We start from the raw sequence: 19,973 nt of genomic DNA on the forward strand, positions 1-19,973 counted from the left end.
TTTCTCCAAAAGGAAAAATATTATCAGACATACTGTGAAAATTTCCTTGCTCTGTTAAACATCATTTGGGAAATATTTAAAAAAAAGAAAAAAAATCTAAGGGGGCTAATAAATATAATATACATATATTAGCCCCCTTAGATTTTTTTTTATATATGTTATATATGTTATATATATATAACATATTTGAAATATATATAACATATTTGAAACACAAAAAACAATGTTAGAACTTAAAATCCAGAAAATGGTGTTACTTCATTCAGTCGTTTAATAAAATGAATGCAATTTTTTGCCATTCCGATTCGAACATCCTATTTATCTTATAACCTAACCTTGTTTACATGCTTTGCACATGTTTTCAGTTTTGCGTTGTTTTTTTTCTGCCACAACCATGCGCGCGCAGCTTGCGGTGATGCAACCGTGACGTCGAACCCAAATTGGTCTATTTGAATCGGTTGTGTTCGGGTATTTCCGGATTCGCCGATAACGGTTGGAATGTTCAAATCTTCGATGCTAGTTTTGCTACTTCTGGCCTGAGTGGATACTGAGCTAAGAAAGCGACTGAAGAAGGAGCAAAGAAACCAAAAAAGGGGGAGAAGAGGAGCCTGGCTACGGAATGACGGTGTTGCAGGAACCTGTCCAGGTAATTGAGCTAAACGTTCAAACGCTCCGTTGCGGTCGCAGTTACGGTAGAAGACTTTTATTGCAGCGCGAGAGACCGGATGATTGGGCACTGCTACACCGCGGCCTCAGTTAGCGGCTAATGCTAACGGCCTCTGCCCTTTACTTCAGTTAATACATTTCCCTAAACATACTAGAGATTGCTCAAATTTTAATTACAGTCATTATGGTAAAAGACCCGGTACTTGTCATCTCGGCGCAGTTTGTAAGTTACTAGTTTTCAAGCGAGCTAATGTGTTGTCTTGCAGGTTAGCCAGCTGCCTGATTTATTGAGATTTTGTTTCATTATTGAGATTGTGTTGTTTCGTATAAACGCTTTTCTGTAGACGTGAGATTTGTGAAATTGCGTTTACGTTGAAGTTAGCATTAACGTGCATTTGAAGTGATTTGAAAGCAGTTTTGTAGATGTTTAACATTAGTCTGGTCTATATGAGCTTAAAAAGAAGACAAATGCATTTCAACGTTTCTTTCTGTTGTATTAAAACTTGGTGATATAAAGGACAAACAGAAACGTAAAATGCTGTGGGTTTAACGTTAATTATTACTTTTTGTTTAGACACCAGCTAGCCAACGGTTCATCGAGCACAGCTGTTAAACCTGTGTGTGTGTGTCTGTCTGTCAGGTTAAAACGTCAGACTGCAATTCAAATGCACATGCAACGCATACACATTGGCTGTCTCCAAACAGAATGAGCTTCCTGTCCAAGCGATACAATAGTCAGTCAACATCAGCTAGGTTTCCTTCTGTTTTGCATTTGCTAAAATCGCTCACCATTTCCAAAAACTGTGATTTAAGACGTGACTTATTGATGGCAAATCATTTCATATACATTGATGCATTTAAAAAGCTGTGCATTGTCCATGTGAGAGCTTGTTAACCTAATGACAGGTTTGAGTGAAATTAAGAACTATTCATCATGTGCTATGCTTTATCATTTTTGTGACGCATCCTTCTTTTGATGGGCTGTCAGTAATGAAAGCTTTGTTTTGGTCCATAGGCTGCTGTCTGGCATGCTCTGAACCACTACGCCTACCGAGATGCTGTATTCCTGGCAGAGAGGCTCTATGCTGAGGGTAATTGCACAAATTGTCCTCCAAACTGACAGACAGCATCCTCCATTTCCCCTCATCTTTTAGAGCTGAGATGCGGCTTTGCATTTGAAAGTTTTTGTTACTCAAAATGGAAGCTGACATTATTTATTTTGCAAGTTGCATTATTGTTTTAATTCACTATTTTTGTCTTTAATATTGCTATAATCAAATTCTAGAGTTCATGTACTGATTCTCTTGTTTATTTGTGTTATTCTGAAATTTCATTTCTTTTCGCCTGTCAGTCCATTCAGAAGAGGCACTCTTCCTGCTGGCCACGTGCTACTACCGTTCAGGGAAAGCATACAAGGCCTACCACCTGCTGAAAAGACACAGCTGTACTACACCACAATGCAAATATCTTCTTGCCAAATGCTGTGTGGAACTGAGCAAGTATGAATGACTAATTATTCCCAATCTAATCATAGTTCTTGACTCATGTCCATCATATCCCAATGCCTGTATCTATTTATCATCTTTTGCAGATCTGTTACAATAATAGCTGTTACTATAATAAATCACAATGCATGATTTTAAATAGGGCAGGGCAATATATATATTAAGCCACTATCATTTGAGGTTAAGCTTCTTCGCACTGTTCACAGAAAGTTTTAGCTACAAAATGAGTGCCCTGAACAGCTGTGAATGAACAAGCTTCCACAAGTAAGAATGCAGACGAATTAGTTTGAGAGAGGAAAGACTAATGCTAAGAAATAGTCAGATAGAACCCCTAATTAATGAGCCTATACAGTTTTTTTATTTTTTAATATTATAATTATTTTTCTTTTTTTATGTTTTTTATTTGTGTGGATGTCATAATTGTAAGATTTTGGTAATATTTTACTTGTTGAATATTCAGCATATACAAAAAACGCTGATAAAAGTTTGTTTGCGTTGGTCAAGCTAACCTCCATGAACTATGTCTATATATTATTTATATAAATAAATAAGCGGAGTCTGAGTTTTATTTATTTGATGGTTTATTTCACATTTCTTTTTTGTAAAGGCTAAATAGAAATAAAAATTCAAATAAAAATACATAATTTTTTTGTATTGTTTTTATTTAAAAAAAGAAAATTGGTATTATAAACTTGCAAATTCAGTTTGCAGACATTTGTAGCTACAGAGTCAGACATCTATTGTGTGCGTTCTTGGCAGTTTTTTTCCTGTGTTTTTAATATTATTCATATTGATATCAGAATTATATTGCATCGCCTGAAATTTAGAAATATATTGTGATATAAATTTTTGCCATATCGTCCAGCCCCAATTTAAAATCATGACAATGTTTAAGCAATTATTGTATGCAACTTGACAACCTTTTATGTAAATATCAAAGACAAATACACATTAAATGATGGGTGAATTGAGGAAATGTTTTTTGTACTATTACTTTGTGCTCTTTTTGTGTACAAAGTGTTATATTGACAATCAATATTGTCAAGGCAGCAGCACATCTCTTATGGTGCATTTTGCTGCGTTTTGTCATATTACTCACTTTCATGTCTTTCCAAACTTGTAAATGCTTCAGTCCATCCTCAAAATATAAATTAAGATGTTTTAATAGTTTCTTTATTGAAATCCAGATTATTAAAGCTTACAAGATTCAAGAGGGTCATATAATTGTCATAAACTGAAGTCATAGTATGGTCAAAGCTAAGATTTCCCTTTCTAGTATCCACATCAAATGGAACTTACAGAAGTGATTTTAAATCCATTGATGTTATAGTTGTTAACAGGTGAAGACACTCCATTTTAATACATTGTAAACATGCTTACAAATGGGTCAAACTTAGTAGTTCAAATGATAGTGGCAATTTTTTTAAATTAACTAATTATGATTAGTATTTGTGTAATATGTAATTAAATAATTATTCTAAAAGTCTTTGTCAAGATGTTGTGTATAAAATATTACATGATGCATGATTGTTTTTGTGTGCTTGTTCTGTAAATCATCATAAGATTTATTTGTTTCAAAGTAATTGATACCTATTCGGATATTTCAAAGTTAAATGCTGAGTTACTCTGTTTTTTGATATTTTATTTTATACTCTGTTTTTTATTTTATGTTGCATGAATCCTTTTTGTTTTTGACTGAATCAAGCAGTTTAAATCTTGCTTAGAAGTGTATGAGTTTATATGCTGATTTAATTTAACATTCATGCCATCAATGTATTTTGAATGTAGCAGTCTGTAAGTGAGATGACTTCAAGAACTATCAATACAATAGAAAGATTAGTATTGGTCATAGAAAGGAATAGAATTGGAAGCAATAAATCTCATTACCATAAATGTAATGGCTTCACCTTCTTTTTAGATTCATATCATGTCTAATGAAGCTCTTCAATGTTTTTGTAATTTTTAGTTAATTTAATTGTTGTTTATTGTCTGTCAGGTTGGCAGAAGGAGAACAGATCCTGACCGGAGGAGTTTTGAACAAACAGAAAAGTCAAGATGACATCATAACTGAGTTTGGAGACTCGGCCTGCTTCACTCTGGCATTGCTCGGACAAATTTACTGGTATGTTGAGCTTGTTTGGCTTCTAAACTTGATCTGCTGAAATCCGTAAACTGTAGCGAAGCTATGAAGATATCTACTCTGCTGTTATTGTTGAGCAAAGAGCTGTTAGTGAGAAATTGTTGTTTAATTTGTGGAAAGGCGACTGGTACAAAGCTCTTAATGGATTTAGTGGTAACCAAGCCTGTTTTGAGTTTTTTGATGTGCTCAGTGACCATAAGATTGCTTGAATTCAGTATTTCTACAGGTAGCTGGTGGCAGGTTGTTTAGTAACAGAGGCTCCTTTGTTTTTTTTCTATGGGAGATTCCTTTTCTAATGAATCATGTGATGTTGTGTAAAGTAGGGTCATCCAAAATACTTACTTTGTTTTTTTGGTACGGAAATTTATAAATGTCCACTCCCTGCTAACATTTGAGTGCTGTTGAGCCGGTTCTTAAACACTGCAGACTGGCCAGTGTTCACATTCAACCGATATAATGGATTTGGATTCAGTGATCATCACTTTATCAGTATTCACCAAGCACTGGCACGAAACACAAACATTTGCTCTTCAGTGTTTGAAATTTTTAAGCAGTGAAAATTAAACCACACTAAGCTGAACTTCCACTCTGAAAACTGGACTGACACTGTTTCAATTTACTAGAACTTCTATTTTAAGCATGTATGTCAACATGAATTGCCTTTGAAAGCTACATCTATCAGCTGTTCCCTTCATGAGCAGATATTTATTTTTCAAATTTCATCAACAATTAATTTCGAAGTACATGAACATTGGTGTAAACTGCCTCACAGAGCATAGCTCATCCCAAAAAATTAAGAGTCTTTTGTTAATCTCTTTATCCTCAGGCCATCCAAGATGTAGGGATGTTCAATAGAATGTTAAGAAGCAAATTTATTTAAAGTGGCATGTGGGAAGCTGGGAACTGCGCTGTACACACACTCGTGTCTCATTCAGCACACATCCAAAAGTGTGCATGTTTTGCTTGCTTTTTATTGATCGCATGAAGTGGGTCACTTTGAAATCTAGGACATGGCAGATGTTTAAATCAGTGACTTCAAGTAATATTTGAATATGTTGAGACATCAAGTTTTCTTTGTGCTCACTTTGTTCTCACTACAAGCAGAAGCTGGGATTCTCGACAGCTTTACATGAGATGCTCCACTTTAATCTACTGTTATTATTATTTTTTTTAATTAATTAAAATGAAAGTGCATTTTCAGCCTGTTGTAATTTGGATTTCTGCACCACAGTTAAAAATGCATGATTTGTAGAGTCACTGTAAAGTTGAACCATAATAGAGTAAACTGTCATTTTAATTGGATGTTTGTTTAAGGCTTGTGACTAAGAATTTTGAGGTTAAAGCATTTGGGCACAATTATGACGTTTATGTAGCTTTAACTATAACTGTATGTAATTTGATAGAATGCAGACAATACAATGTTATTTGATTTAGAACTGGGCGATAAATTCAAAACTTTTGATTTACCACTTTACCTTGATTTCTTTAGTGTTTTGGCTTTTAGAAAAGCGCATTCTAAATTAAATTGATTATTTCAATTATTGATTGCGTTTTTTATTTTTACATTTTCAATGTAATTATTTATTTACATATTGTTTTACCTTTCATCGTTTAATGCGGTATCCTTTGTGCTGTAAATATACTCTACTATTAAAGGTGAGAAATCTCTTTCTAATGAAATTGTGCTCTTTTAGGAAAAGTCAGCTATATACATTTCATATGTGATGACTGGAAATAGTAAACCTAAACCTATTAAATCTGTAAATATTTGTTTTACAAAATTTATGTAACTTATGTTTTACCTTGGCAAGTTTAGTCATTGTACTATCACTGTGGCATATTCTTAGAAGTAAAGGAATAAGCAGCTGGAAAGGGTGTTGCTTGCAGCTTGACACATGGGTTATTTAAAATAAAAAATTAATGATCTATTGCTACTAATAATCTGTCTTGCTTCTGAATATAAATGCCATTGTCTGCGTTCACTCAAACTGATTTGCTGAAGTGAAATTGTGCATGGTATGTGTGCACTGACCTTTGAATTATCTCCAATACCAAATAAGCCAGCTACAAAGAATATGATTTATATGTTTGAGAGATTCTCTTTTTTTCTCCTATATAAGAGAAAGAGTGAGTTTATGGTGTGTCAGACATGAACATGGTTCACACAGGGTGGTATGTTTTTAAAGAGAAAGTAGAAATAATGAATAACCGAAATGACCAACATGGGGAAGTTTCGTTGGTTATAAGTTATGAATTTTAGTTTCTTTTCACTTAAGTGTCCAGCCCTAGTTTGAATTTTTCTAATTCTGTACACCAGAAAATTATAAAGCACTATTTATTTTACTTGTGTCATTGCTATACTGTACATTTATGCTTATATTTTTATTATATTTTATGCAGATGCACTGCCCTACAAGATCTACCCCAATGATGCACAGCCTTTTATTCCAATTAATCAAAAATGTTGAATTATTACCCAACAAAGCTATTCAGTTCATCTGGTCAAATTGTATTAATATTGCAATATACTGAAGAAAAACTAAATATTGCGATGTCAGGTTGTTGTTTTTTCCCCCCCAATATCATGCAACCCTAATTTTCTGCTACTAAATTGCTGGCAATCATACACAAAACTAATGCTGCTTTCTTTCCCCTGCAGCAAAACTGATCGGATAGCAAAAGGAGCAGAATGTTACCAAAAGAGCATGAGCGAGAACCCCTTCTTATGGTCTCCATTCGAGTCATTATGTCAAATCGGTAAGCGTGTTTCTCAGAATAACCTCAAGCTATGCAATATTTCTTCAGGAGATGCCTGAGAATATGAGTTTAAATCATGCCCCTCTGTCCTACAGGGGAGCGGCCAGACCCGGAGCAAATCTTCAGATTGACCTCCTTGCAGAATTTTAGTGGAGGCAGTGGAGGAGGCATCCCTCCCTCTCCCATTAGCCCTGCGCACACACCTAGTAACAACATGGGACACAGACAAGTCGACACTGTCCTAATGGAGACCCCACAGGAAACTTTGGTATGTCTGTCGTCTGGTTTTGTACAAGGCTATATACATAAACCAATTGTCACAGCTAGATTTTTGCCTCACAGTAATTTTTTCCAGAATGTAACATCATTACCCAGCTTTATTGAAGCGTGCATATGTGATGTCAGAAAAATGACATATTTATCTAGAAATAGCAAACATTTACAGTAGGGGAAGAGGGAATGCACCATTTTGACTTGTATTTTCTTTTTTTTTTGCCCTCGTATAATCATATGTCTGTGGGTTATTGGTATACCTGTAACCCATGACAGCTGGTTATTTCAGAAAGCATTTTTCTGAGTCATCAGCATATTTGTGTCCACGTAAACAATTTAATCTTTGTTTTATGCAATTGTTTGTTTTTCTTTCTTTAAAGGAGCAAAACCGACTCAATCTAGAATCTTCTAACTCCAAGTACTCTCTGAATACGGACTCCTCTGTGTCATACATCGACTCCTCCGTCATTTCGCCAGACTCTGTGCCACTGAGCAGTAGTGGCTCACTCTTATCCAAACAGGTTCAGAATAAACCCAAAAGTGGCCGCTGTCTACTGGGGGGCACAGCCACGCTCAGTCCCCTCACTCCAAGGTAATGAGCTCCTGAGATTTTAATTGGACATTAAGACCGATATTTGCTACAGGTAATCATGCAGAAGATTACTCCAAGTTCCAAGTACGTTATTTATAATGTTGGTAAAAAAAACTCTCTTAATTCTCCATCCAGTGGGATCTGCATGATGACAGGTCTTTAATACTTGGAGTAGATCCTCCACCATGCTATATTTGTTAAAGCATTTAACTATCAAGCATGCTTAATTGGAGCGCATTTGCTTTTAATTCTTTCTAATTAAAACATCTTTTTATTCAGTTAAATGTTTTAGAAGCTATTTTAGCCTTTTTATTACAAATAGTTTTTAATCATAAATATATTGTAAAAAAAATCTTGCAATAAAAGTAGTTATAGAAGCTGGGATGACAAACAAACGTTCTTCATTAATTCTTTCTCTTCATGGATGTGAAGAACTTTGATCTGTTATGTTTTTAGTCTAGTAATTAGTCTCTCTGTTTAAATGGTGTAGTTTTGGAATTTTGCCTCTGGAGCCAAGCCCAGGAGATCCAGCGTACCTGCAGAGTTATGGTCACAGTGGAACTGGGATGGAGCCACCTCCTGCGCCTGGCCCCCCAAAGAAGGTAAGCCTTATTTATTTATAGCAGATTAGTATTAAAGTACTAGTGTCTAATTGTAGCTAACTATCTTTGTTTTTATTGCTATAACTGTAAGTAGGGCCAAGACAGAATCTGCGGTTATTCTTGCTATTTCTGTGAAGAATTTTGTAAAAAATCGGCGGATTTGTGTGGAATTATTTTGGGAGCATCATAACTAAAAATTTAATATGTGAAATAAAATATCTTTTATTTAATGTTTACAATGCAAATCCATCAAGTCTCTCATATCATATATCTACTTATAGGTAGAAAATATTACTTTACAAACTGTATTGTAAATCAAATGAACACTTTTTTTTATATTAGTCAATATTATTACTGAAATTTATTTAAAAACTGAAATATAAATTGTCACATTTACACATTACATTACACATTTTTCTGCATGCACAGATTCCTTTGGGCCTAACTGTAAGGCCTTAAACGTGCAGTATCAGTTGTTGTTGTTGTTGTTTAAGTCCCTGATCAATAATTTGCACATCAATATATTTTCTGTATTTGTTAGGGATATGACATTTTTACATCTTGAGATGTGGGAGTCTGAGCAAAAAATAATATAATCAATAAATTAGTTCTTTGTAAGGAAATGCAACACACATACAGCTTTATTTAAAAGACAAAATTAGTTTTCCCTCCTACCATTTCTACAAAGGTTTTCAACTGCAGAAACTTTAAAGAAGTGTAATTTTACATGTAAATCCTTTAAGTCTTCAATTTACTAAAATATTGTCTTGTAGGTCTGAATTTTTTTTTAAACGGGTCTTAATCTTCCTTTGTTTATTTTGTTTAAGCTACCCAATTGATCCAACACGTATTCAATCACCAACAGTACATGGCAAAGCTGTTCATAACTAATATTATACCAGTCTGTTGTGCATACCTTTAGCTTTTAAAGAGTTTAAGTTATGTTGAAAAAAAAAATGTACGTATTCTACTAAGGTCTCCTTGTTTTGACACATTATTTCAAATTTGTGGCTTAAAAATCTGCTGGGCTATTTAAAAAATCCTTAGCGTTTTGCCTTTTATATATCTGTAATTTCATTCTTCATAGTTTTAATGTCTTAAAATGTCTTAATTTTCTTGATGAAACCTGCAGTAACCCTGTTTAAAAAAAATGTGTGTAGCTTTTTATCAAAAGTAAGGCCTGATTACAATTTTACCACTCAGGCCTTCACCTTACCCCTACCCCTTGTTTTGCCTGTTCACGTGAAGGGGTAGGGGTGGAGGTGTCCCGATTCTCTTTACCTTGAAGGCATAGGGCTAAGGGGAGGGGCTACATATCCCTACAAACTGATATTTTTCAGGACCACACTCTAAACCAGTGGGTTAGAAAATACACCATATAAAATGGCGTCATGACTGCACACAGAAGTCAGGACATGCACAAATTAGTATGTTTTTTTTTTTTTCATTATTTTGAATTTACAACAAACAAGCATATGTTTTAATACATTTATAACGCAGTTCATGCTTTATTGTCATGCTTTAAAAAAAAAGCTAAAATAAAAACTGCTAAATTTCGCTATCTATAATCTCTAATAATAACTCTTGTACTGCGTATGTTTACATAGATGAATCTGGCCGCTATAATGCACAGTACAGTTATGATCTATTACCACATTATATCGTTATGATGACATAACATATGCCTTTAGTGATTTCCAGAAGATAAATACCAAAAAATAACGCAACTGGAAAAACTACAGCAGTCACAATCGTCTGATCTCATATAAAGCAAGAGATCGCAATGACGTATGATGACATGTGCAGGTGCTGTAGTGCTGTCCCGTTTCTTAGGGGTAAATCTTAAAGCCCTTCGCATTCACACCTGATTTCAAGGCCTAAGGGGAAGGGTAGAGGTAAAAAAATAGAATTGGGCTTGGGACAAAGTTTTAGATTTGATCTTATAAAGTATTCATTGTTGATGTGTGTTTTTTTTTTATTGTTATAAGCCTATGTGTTATAGAAAAGTGTAATTTAATAAACCGTTTGTAAACTGCTTTAGTCAAATTGCAGTGGCCATTTAAAGCTGATAATAAACTCTGAAGTCTCGCTTCCATCCCTACTAAATTGGCTTGTGAAGTACACGTAATGGCATGATTTTATATCTTATTTTTAACTGTTTTGGGTTGTCTGTAGAGGGCACTTTGTTTCTCTCTCTGTTTGTAATGCAGCTGTCAACATTCTGAATTCAATTTATGAGATCATGTAAATAATGTCTTGAAAATAAATTCAATAATTAAATTTTAATTTCAGGCTGTCAGTAGAATCAGAACAGTGGGGACGAAGTCAGTGTTTGCACAAAGTGGCAACAGCAGAGAGGTCATTCCAAACCCCTTTATCCAAACTCAGACTACTGCTCCACAGACCAGGTACATCACCACACATTTATACAGGCAGTTTATGGCTGTAGCGATGGCTTCTGATGATCTCTCTTTCTGGTTTTTAGTACTACACCGCAAGTGCTGAGCCAAACCATTGCTGCTCCCCCAAATGTGCAGCCACGGCGGAGCTCAAGACTCTTCACCAGTGCCAGCTCCACTGCCAAGGTAATCTTTTTACGCATACAAATTCTAACATGCACTTCTTAAAACCTTTTAAGGTACAGTTCACCACAAAATCATTATCATTGTTTGTTCCAATCCTGTGTACATTTATTCGTTCTGCTAAACACAAAGGAAGATATTTGTAAGCATGTCAGTCACCAAACAGATCTTGGGACCTTTGTTGATATCTCATAGGAAGACATTCACTCAAAGTCTTATGAATACATTATCAATGTTTAAACCAAACAGGAGAACAGTAAGAAGCTGAAAATGAAGTTCCCCACCAAGATTCCTAACCGAAAGACCAAAACGAAAACGGGTAAGGGAGGAATCACCCCATCTAATCTGAATGAGAGCATCGAGATCCTCAAGTTAGATTCATCCTTATCAGAGGGCAAAGGCAACATCAGTTCACCGCAGTTCCAGGCTTTTAATCTACAAAAGGCTGCTGCAGGTATCTGACGATTCTTCACCTTTTTTTTTTAAGGGGTTAAGTGAATTGCAACTAACAACGTATTGTTCATGCTGCTCACAATTACACGCAATGGAGACTGTTCTTTTGATTGAAAACTACTTAAACCTTAGAAAATTAAAAATGTGTAATCTACTGATCATATACCATAAAATACAAATTATATACTGAAAAAAATATACTGTTTGCAAACAGACTAAACTCAGTGATAAAACTCAGGGATGCAACGATTATAAATTTTAGTTGTAAGATTATAGTCTAAGCAATAATCACGATTATACATTCAGTAATTTCAAAACACACATTTCTCTTTGGACTTAAAAAGAAGTGAAAGTGAAATTTTAAACTGAAAATAAATGACAGAACAATGAATAAGTAAATAAGAACAAATGTAGTCAGAGGCTGCTAAACCCCTGTCTGAAAGGCACTTTTGATCAACTATATTATGAACATGTTTCGAATTTATTATTATTTTTTTTCTGGAGTAGAATATTTATATTCCATACAAAATATGAAGCTAAATGGTTCTTGTCATGTGACTTGTGGTGCGCTCACGCAATTCTTTCACAGGGCTCGAAATTAACCTTTTTTTATTGGTAGCAGCGGTGCTCCTAACTTCAGAAATTTAGGCGCACCAGGCAAAATTTAGGAGCACCTACCAACAATTATGAGCACCGTTACTATTATATTAAATAAGTTTTGTATTAACAAATGTATTGCATTTGAAATGAACTATAATCAAAACTAACAAACGAAAAACAATATGCATGAGCCCACTGGCTCTGCACGCACTGCTTGATGTGAATGGGATGAACAGAGTTAACAATAATAACTTTGCTGTTCTCATGGGTGGTTTCTGACATTGCACACATGATTTTAACATATAACTAATTTGCATACGTCATCTTAATAGCAATAACGGTCTTTCGATGAGATGCAGTAGTTTAATCTCAGTGAATGCATGCTCTTTTGCGATGGTGAATGCGGTACCAGTCGCACGACTGACAGCATTGTGAGGATTTAATGGATGAAACAACGTTAGAAGATCTCGTGCTTAAAATGTGTTGATGTGGCAAACACGGTTACCTGAAAACTGTCCAACCAGCTTTACAGTGAATGCTTTCATCATTTTCATAGCGGACTTTAACCCACTGGAAGTCTTGTATCCACTCTTAGAAAAAGTATAAATAGTGGATTAACATTCACTCCATGATCACTAATCAGATGTGCCATTATTTGTAAGTTCAGGTGATTTCTAAAACAAAATCTCTCAGTGTTATTTTTATTGTCTCTTATCCAGACCTTTATGCTTTCGTGGCTGTAGCTCCCGGTCATCTGAATTGAGTGATTGACAGCTGATATTAACCAATCCATTCGTGTTGTGTTTTAGAGCAGGAGGCCAATCAGAAGAGCTTAAAGACGGGGCAAGCATTGTGGGATTTGTTTACTGCAGCAAGTTCACATGTCAACTGTTTTAAACTTTTCTTGAGCGCTGTGTTTGGTGCAAAGATGCCTTCTGCATGAATTTTCTTAAATACGTGCATGCGATTAACATTTTGCAGTGAAAACTGGTCGCACGGCAACAATTTATGCACTCGCCCAAATGCTACAAAATATATATTTGAAGTCGCATCGATAAAATTTTGGGCCCATATGAGACCAATTTCAAGCCCTGTTTCAACTATGTGCGCCTGAAAAGCTTGAGCGCGTTGTGTGCACGTCACTCCCAATATGCTCGCAAAAAAAAGAAATATCGAACTTTAGCACACAAAAGATGCGACATGTGAACGGCCCTTAGTTAATATCCTCAGCCATAGCTAATCCATTGTACGTGCATATTAGCCATTGTGTACAAGCTCTGAACTTTAAACAAGCGCACAGTTGCAGGAACGTTTAGTTGCACCAGTTTTGTTCTTTGCAGAAACACGATGTTGAGAAACTTATGTTTAATTAACCGTGACAAATTAAAGTGGTTAATAGTGAAAATGGTTAATCGTTGTATCCCTACTTGCGTTTGGTGCTTTCATTTCTATAACAAATTAAACAAAATAAAATTACATGGTGAGAACACTGTTTTTTTTTTTTTTTTTTTTTTTTTAAAGCATATTATCATAGTGATCCATGACGTTACAGGGTAATTAAAACAAAATTGTGGTGATAAGAAGAGTATTTGAGACTATATACTTTCTTACTTTGATTATAGTTTGAATTATTCCCATTTATTTGTAGAACAACTTTACAGTACAAAACTAAACATGCTGCATTATCCTGAACATTATAAGCATTTCATTGTCGTAGAGACTTATGTATAAAGTTGAAAGTACATTATTTATATTATTAATTCATGCTTTTTTGTGTTAGATTTTGAGCTACTACTTAATTTTCTCTTTGGGCTACTTAATTTTTCTCTTTTCTCTTGTATTTGAGCAACACCCTGAAGCAGGTTGCTGATTTTGTTTGCGGTTTTCTTTAGACGGGCTGATGACCCTGATGCGGGATATTGGGAGGGGATATCTTGCTCTCTGCTCTTATAACTGCCGAGAGGCCATTAACATCTTGAGTCAGCTACCTTCACACCATTACAACACGGGCTGGGTGCTGGGTCAGATCGGGCGAGCACACTTTGAACTGGCTGAATACATGCAGGTGAGTCTGCGTTGCAGAAATGAGGTGAAATCAATTACCAAAGGCATTCAAATTATAATGGCAAGTAGTGGAAAATGTTTTTGTTTGTTCTCACAGAAGATATTTTTGTCTGTTTAATTAGGCGGAGAGGATTTTTTCAGAAGTCCGACGTATAGAGAGCTATCGAGTAGAGGGTATGGACATCTACTCAACAACACTTTGGCATTTACAAAAGGATGTGGCACTTTCTGCCCTATCTAAAGACCTCACTGACATGGACAAAAACTCACCTGAGGTAAGTTTATCAAGGCAGTAATGCAATTATTAGTTGGAATATTATTCAGTTCAGTAAATCAGCTGCTTATCTTTTTGTTTTTCCACCTCTTTACAGCCCTGGTGTGTAGTTGGTAACTGTTTCAGCTTACAGCGGGAGCATGACATCGCCATTAAGTTCTTCACACGGGCCATCCAGGTGGACCCCAGCTTTGCTTACGCTTATACACTATTAGGGCATGAACTGGTTCTCACAGAGGAGCTGGAGAAAGCCCTGGGTTGCTTCCGCAATGCTATACGCCTCAATAAACGTCACTACAATGCCTGGTATGTTTGTTACTTTACATGACACCAAAAAAAAACCATTAAATAAGTCGTTCACTCACAATCATTTTACTTATCCAGTTGTCTGACAGATAAGTACCATCTGCTATTTCAGAAGCAAAAAGACTTCATCTTTCTGTCTCTTACCACAGGTATGGCTTGGGAATGATTTATTATAAGCAGGAGAAGTTTAATCTAGCCGAGATTCATTTCAAGAAAGCTTTTAGCATCAATCCTCAGAGCTCTGTGCTACTCTGTCATATCGGAGTGGTGAGTAAATCAGCCTTTATGTACTTTTTGGTTATGCATAAAACATAACATGATAATCACTGTTTAAAATTTCTGATAGGATTTTTGCTGTGCTGCATCTTCATATTGTTTCTCATGTACTCTGTCAGGTTCAACATGCTTTGAAGAAATCAGACCATGCACTGGAGACCCTTAACAGAGCCATTAGCATCGACCCTAAGAATCCGCTATGCAAATTCCATAGGGCCTCAATTCTGTTTGCCAATGAAAAGTACAAGGTACTGCTCTACTTGTACTATAATGTTAGGTGCAGTGAGTGATTTCTGAGAAACTCTGTTATATTTGAAATCTGACATCAAAGCAAAAATACACCGCCCCTTAATACTTAAACATGCAAAACAACAGGCAACCGCTACTGCAGAGTGAACCATATGCAGTTTAATAGTTCTTTACGATTGTTGCTCGTCAATCTATTCACCTTATTCTACGTGTATGAGCGAGCACAGCCGTTTGAATCTTTTTGGCTGGAGACTGCTGGTCTCATTCACTTCCATTCATTTTTGTGACATTAAAAACCGTTCTTTCTTCTGCTTGATGTTGCAAACTGATCTTTTTTTGTTTTACTATTCTGCTTCGTCCGTGTTGTCATGAACATACTTGCTTATAGAGGACCGTTTATTTGCCGTTTATTATTCCTAGTCATTTCTCCGATAGACGACTGAATCAGAAGTTCTTAAACAATCGCAAAAACGAGTGCACTATCACATTTAAGAATAGGGTCAATATCAGGGGTGCTCAAACGTTTCCTATGCATGGCCAAAACCAAACATAATTGACCCTTCGCTAAGCCCTGCCCAATAACTGCCACCCACCAATCGTGGCTTAGCAACTGTAGCTACGCGCAGGGGCTCTGTCAAGTTTTCGAGCGAGTGCATATGGATTGTGCAAATCTGATACCCGGTATCCTTAGAGTTTGGACTGGGCGGTGGAATTTTTCCCCTTTTCAAAACCTAAAATCCAAAAGGAGAAATACTAGCGTGGATCAAGCAGTGTGAGGGGCACTAAAAGAGCAGAGCTAAGTTGATTTTGTTTTGATATTCCTGACACATTCAGTGACAGACAGACGGCAATAACTCACAAACCTCTTACCCTAAACAGAACTAAACTGTGTTTCCTACAAAAACACAAAGCTGGTTATGTTTCACAGCTTTCTTATTCCTTTTTTTTTTTTGCTCTATTGTGAGTAATGCTCCGTTTAAGCCTTCGCCATAACGTTAGTAACTTAGTCATAATAGCGAATAAGTCATAATGACAAGAGTTATTGATTCGGAAAATACAAATCTGCGAATCTGTTGCTAACTTTACTGAACGTCATATTTCCATCTGTTTCAAGCTATGAATATTAGAAATGACAAATTAGCAGAACAAAACCGAGATATGATCACAAACTGAGCAGCAGATCAATATACTTTACCCGCAGCTGCTGTTTTTCAGTCATTTATAAAGAGCACACAAACATACTGACAGTAATAGGTAACTTATTGTTATGAGTCAATGATGCTAATATTCGACACAAATCCATCAGTTTCCCTTTCTGGCTGTTCTTTCTATGAATGAACTATGTAAAAGCACTGTCATGCATGTTTCTTCATCGGTTAGTAACTCCATTTCATTGCACAACAATTAATCCATCAGGCTTTTTGGCTAAAAATAGAGAAATCACGGTTTAATTTGTTATTATTAGATTATTTTTAGATTTCCCCTCTCCTGCTGAGCATGAGCTAAGCTGTTAAATGGTCAGCGTATGAGGTGGCTAGGCTAAGCTAGCTTCAATTTTAATTGATTTATTCTCTAATCGGTTGCCTATTATGTGGTGAATATACCCCTGTAATGCATACTGCAGTCCTTTATTGTCTGGCTTTCTCGGATATCTCACCTGTTCGCCAAAAATAACATTATACCCCTGGCAATGATTGACACCGGCGCACACATTGAAAAAGCTGTGCCAGGCACGAAAGCTTGACAGGCGTAGCAACAGTAACTAAGGAGGGGGGGCTTAGCGAAGGGTCCATTGAGAGCTGTGGGCGGAAGGTCAATCTAGCAAACTCTATTACAAAGTTGCCATAGGTAATTTTCTTTTTTTTTATGTATATTTATAATACTTATAGATGGAAATTACTTAATCATGTATAATCATATGAGGTTAACTATTGCATTATAATTTTGTATATTTTATAATTAACGTATCCCTATGAAAAGAAACTATTCCATTTACAACACCATGGCTTTCAGTGCACATTTAAATACTCTGACCCATTCACAACATTCAATTGAAACATTTAATTCAAGCTTGTTTTTTTGTAGCATCACAATAAAACAAACAAAAGCTTATATTAAATTACAAAAGACAATCTCTATTAAAGGCAATTCCTCCTCCAACCCTTAATTTGGGATGGCGGGCCAAATCAAAGGTTATCATGGGCCAACTTTTGCAGATCCTAGTTTGGGCATCACTGGTCTATATGAATAGTTAACCAGCTTTAAGTCATGATACACTGTGGGATCTCAGTTGCTAAACAGTTGCCACAAACTCCAATACTTTCAAGACCCCCTTGTCTTCAAAAGAAAATTGAGAAAAAAAACAAATGTTTTGGAAAAAAAAATTTCACTTTGATTGGTTATTGATTTTACAATCACCATAGGAGAAGCCACACTGCAGACATGTGCTTAAACTTTGACACTCCCACAGTTTTATCAATCACTATTATTGGGCTGGTGAAAGTCAAACCACAGTGCAGATTTAGTCTAACTATAAGTATGCATTCTCAGTTTCGAGTGTTAGTTTTGGACTGTTGCTTTGATTTGGTCATCTAAGAAATTGTCCTGTTACTGTAGCCAATATTAAAGCTCCTACTTGGTCTCATCACTCATTTCCAGTGCACTGTTTAAACAGCCATGGCTTTATACAGACAAGCTGCTTTTTTATGTATTTATTTTTTTTCAGTACACGCAAAACAGACAGCAAACTACTATTCACAAAATGGGCTTGGTGTTGTCGAAATGTTCTAGTTTCTCAGAAATTGCTCTTTGCTCTTTTAACATGTTGACTAACACTATAAATAGTTTGAAAAGTTAAATGACCAGTCTATTCTTTACAGGCGGCTCTGCAGGAGCTTGAAGAGCTGAAACAAATAGTGCCCAAAGAGTCCCTTGTTTACTTCTTAATAGGAAAGGTACACCTACAGCAAAACGGCTTACTTGATTTCATTTAACATCTTGTAACCGCTAATGTCCCTGTTTGGAAACTCCTGAATCAAATGTTCGTCATCTCTATAGGTCTATAAGAAGCTTGGCCAGACTCATCTGGCATTAATGAACTTTTCCTGGGCCATGGACTTGGACCCCAAAGGGGCCAATAATCAGATCAAAGAGGCCATAGATAAGCGATACCTCCCAGATGATGATGAGCCTGTCACTCCTGATGACTATCCCTACTGCTCAAGTAAGTCTCCAGCTCAGTGAGTCATTAATGCAGGGCTGTGTGCTCGGTGTAATGCTGTTTGTTGGTCTCTGCAGCGGAGGTGGAGGAATCACAGGAGAGCAGTATGACGGACGCTGACGACACTCAGCTCCACACGACGGAGAGCGACGAGGTTCTCTAGCCCCCTGACACCACTCTGGACTTTCAAATAATGCCAATTTGGGGGCTATTCGAAGACTCCAGCTCAAAAAAAAAACAGGAGGAAGAAGAAAAAAGGAAAACAAACTGCTGCTAATAACAGTACCTCCTCATTTTTGTCATTTCATTTTCTTCATTCGTTCTTGCCTTTTTTCCCACCCTCCCCCACCTCTTGTCGTCATGCCTTAGAGGTCTCTCATCGGTCTGATCTTCTGGTCCTGTCTCATCTCCTATCACAACTGGCAGGTGTCCTTTTATCACAGACACAGTCGCTTGAACAATTCAAGTTCTGCCTGAGCTCAAATTGCCCAGATTTGCCCATGACTCCACCGTCTTCTCAACAGGCTAATTGACTTACTTAACTTCACACAGCTCCACAGACTTTCATGGATGTACCTGTCTTAATGCTTAGGCATTTCATGTTATTTTATCGACATTTACCCTGAATAAAGACTTGTGCAAGAGTTGGTAGTCCTTTAATTCCTCTCCCCTCCCTGTCACATCTTGAAAGTGCCGGGAGAGAAGAAAAAAGCACTTTCTGCCCACATCAAAAGTTTGGCATGAGATTCATCTGCTAATCTTTCAGATTGCCATCTGTTAGATGGGAAAAAAAAACAAAGTTAACTGTAGAAACAGCTAGTTCTGAATGATATGGATTGATCTGGATTTTGTTTGAGCAATTGTCAAATACTGTTAGTGTTAAACTGAACAATTTGCCTCACACTCATGTTTCGCTCTAAGTGATGTCAACTTTCAAACACCTGAATCATATTTGATTATTATTTTGCCCAGCTGCAAGACATCGATCAGAGAATTTTGTTTAAATTGTTATCTTTACTGTGAAACCACTCTAGAGTGTCCAAATGAATTACCCTATTGTATGGCACAGTGACCAGTGGTCAGACTTCATGAGACAATATACTGAAATGTTGGTGCTGTTGAGGACAATACTGATGAACATAGTAAATGTGCACAAAGTATCTTCATGGTTTTTATTTTACCAGAACATGTTTATTATTATGAAATGTTTTTGATCTCTGCTAAATGCTTCTTATTGTACATTTTAAGAAATTATGTACAATTAAGGTAATAGAATAAACAACTTTGACTGAAGGCCCTGATGTGATCATTGAGGTAACAGAAACCTCTGTGCGCCAATTAATAACGCTTTAGAAGTGCATTGATTGTTAAAATCATCATTGTTTACACGCTATTGCCATGTCTGCCCCAGTTG

General features: G+C 36.2%; 1 protein-coding gene across 4 annotated transcripts; it reads left to right on the forward strand.

Annotated features, from left to right (window-relative positions):
• The first annotated feature begins 476 nt into the window (after nt 1-476).
• cdc27 (cell division cycle 27) lies at nt 477-19,852 on the forward strand. Of its 4 annotated transcripts, none has more exons than XM_087242090.1 (19): nt 477-646; nt 1,682-1,757; nt 2,018-2,165; nt 4,168-4,293; nt 6,971-7,068; nt 7,164-7,336; nt 7,722-7,933; nt 8,424-8,625; nt 8,673-10,943; nt 11,021-11,120; nt 11,367-11,571; nt 14,063-14,235; nt 14,357-14,509; nt 14,606-14,814; nt 14,964-15,081; nt 15,210-15,338; nt 18,219-18,293; nt 18,397-18,562; nt 18,637-19,852. In XM_087242090.1, exons 11-19 carry the CDS (start codon nt 11,388-11,390, stop codon nt 18,720-18,722), a joined length of 1,293 nt encoding a protein of 430 aa, XP_087098216.1. In that variant the 5' UTR covers nt 477-646; nt 1,682-1,757; nt 2,018-2,165; nt 4,168-4,293; nt 6,971-7,068; nt 7,164-7,336; nt 7,722-7,933; nt 8,424-8,625; nt 8,673-10,943; nt 11,021-11,120; nt 11,367-11,387; the 3' UTR covers nt 18,723-19,852.
• Nucleotides 19,853-19,973: the final 121 nt, after the last annotated feature.

This window comes from Danio rerio, chromosome 3 (genome assembly GCF_052040795.2).
Source record: "Danio rerio strain M-AB ecotype USA chromosome 3, GRCz13ab, whole genome shotgun sequence".
NCBI classification, from domain to species: Eukaryota; Metazoa; Chordata; class Actinopteri; order Cypriniformes; family Danionidae; genus Danio; species Danio rerio.

Excerpts from the sequence above, each read along its gene's own strand:
- cdc27 (XM_087242088.1), top strand. The coding sequence starts at position 851 with ATGGTAAAAGACCCGGTACTTGTCATCTCGGCGCAGTTT. Across the intron at positions 7,337-7,721 it reads AGACCCCACAGGAAACTTTG|GAGCAAAACCGACTCAATCT; the intron begins GTATGTCTGTCG and ends CTTTCTTTAAAG. Across the intron at positions 15,082-15,209 it reads TACTCTGTCATATCGGAGTG|GTTCAACATGCTTTGAAGAA; the intron begins GTGAGTAAATCA and ends GTACTCTGTCAG.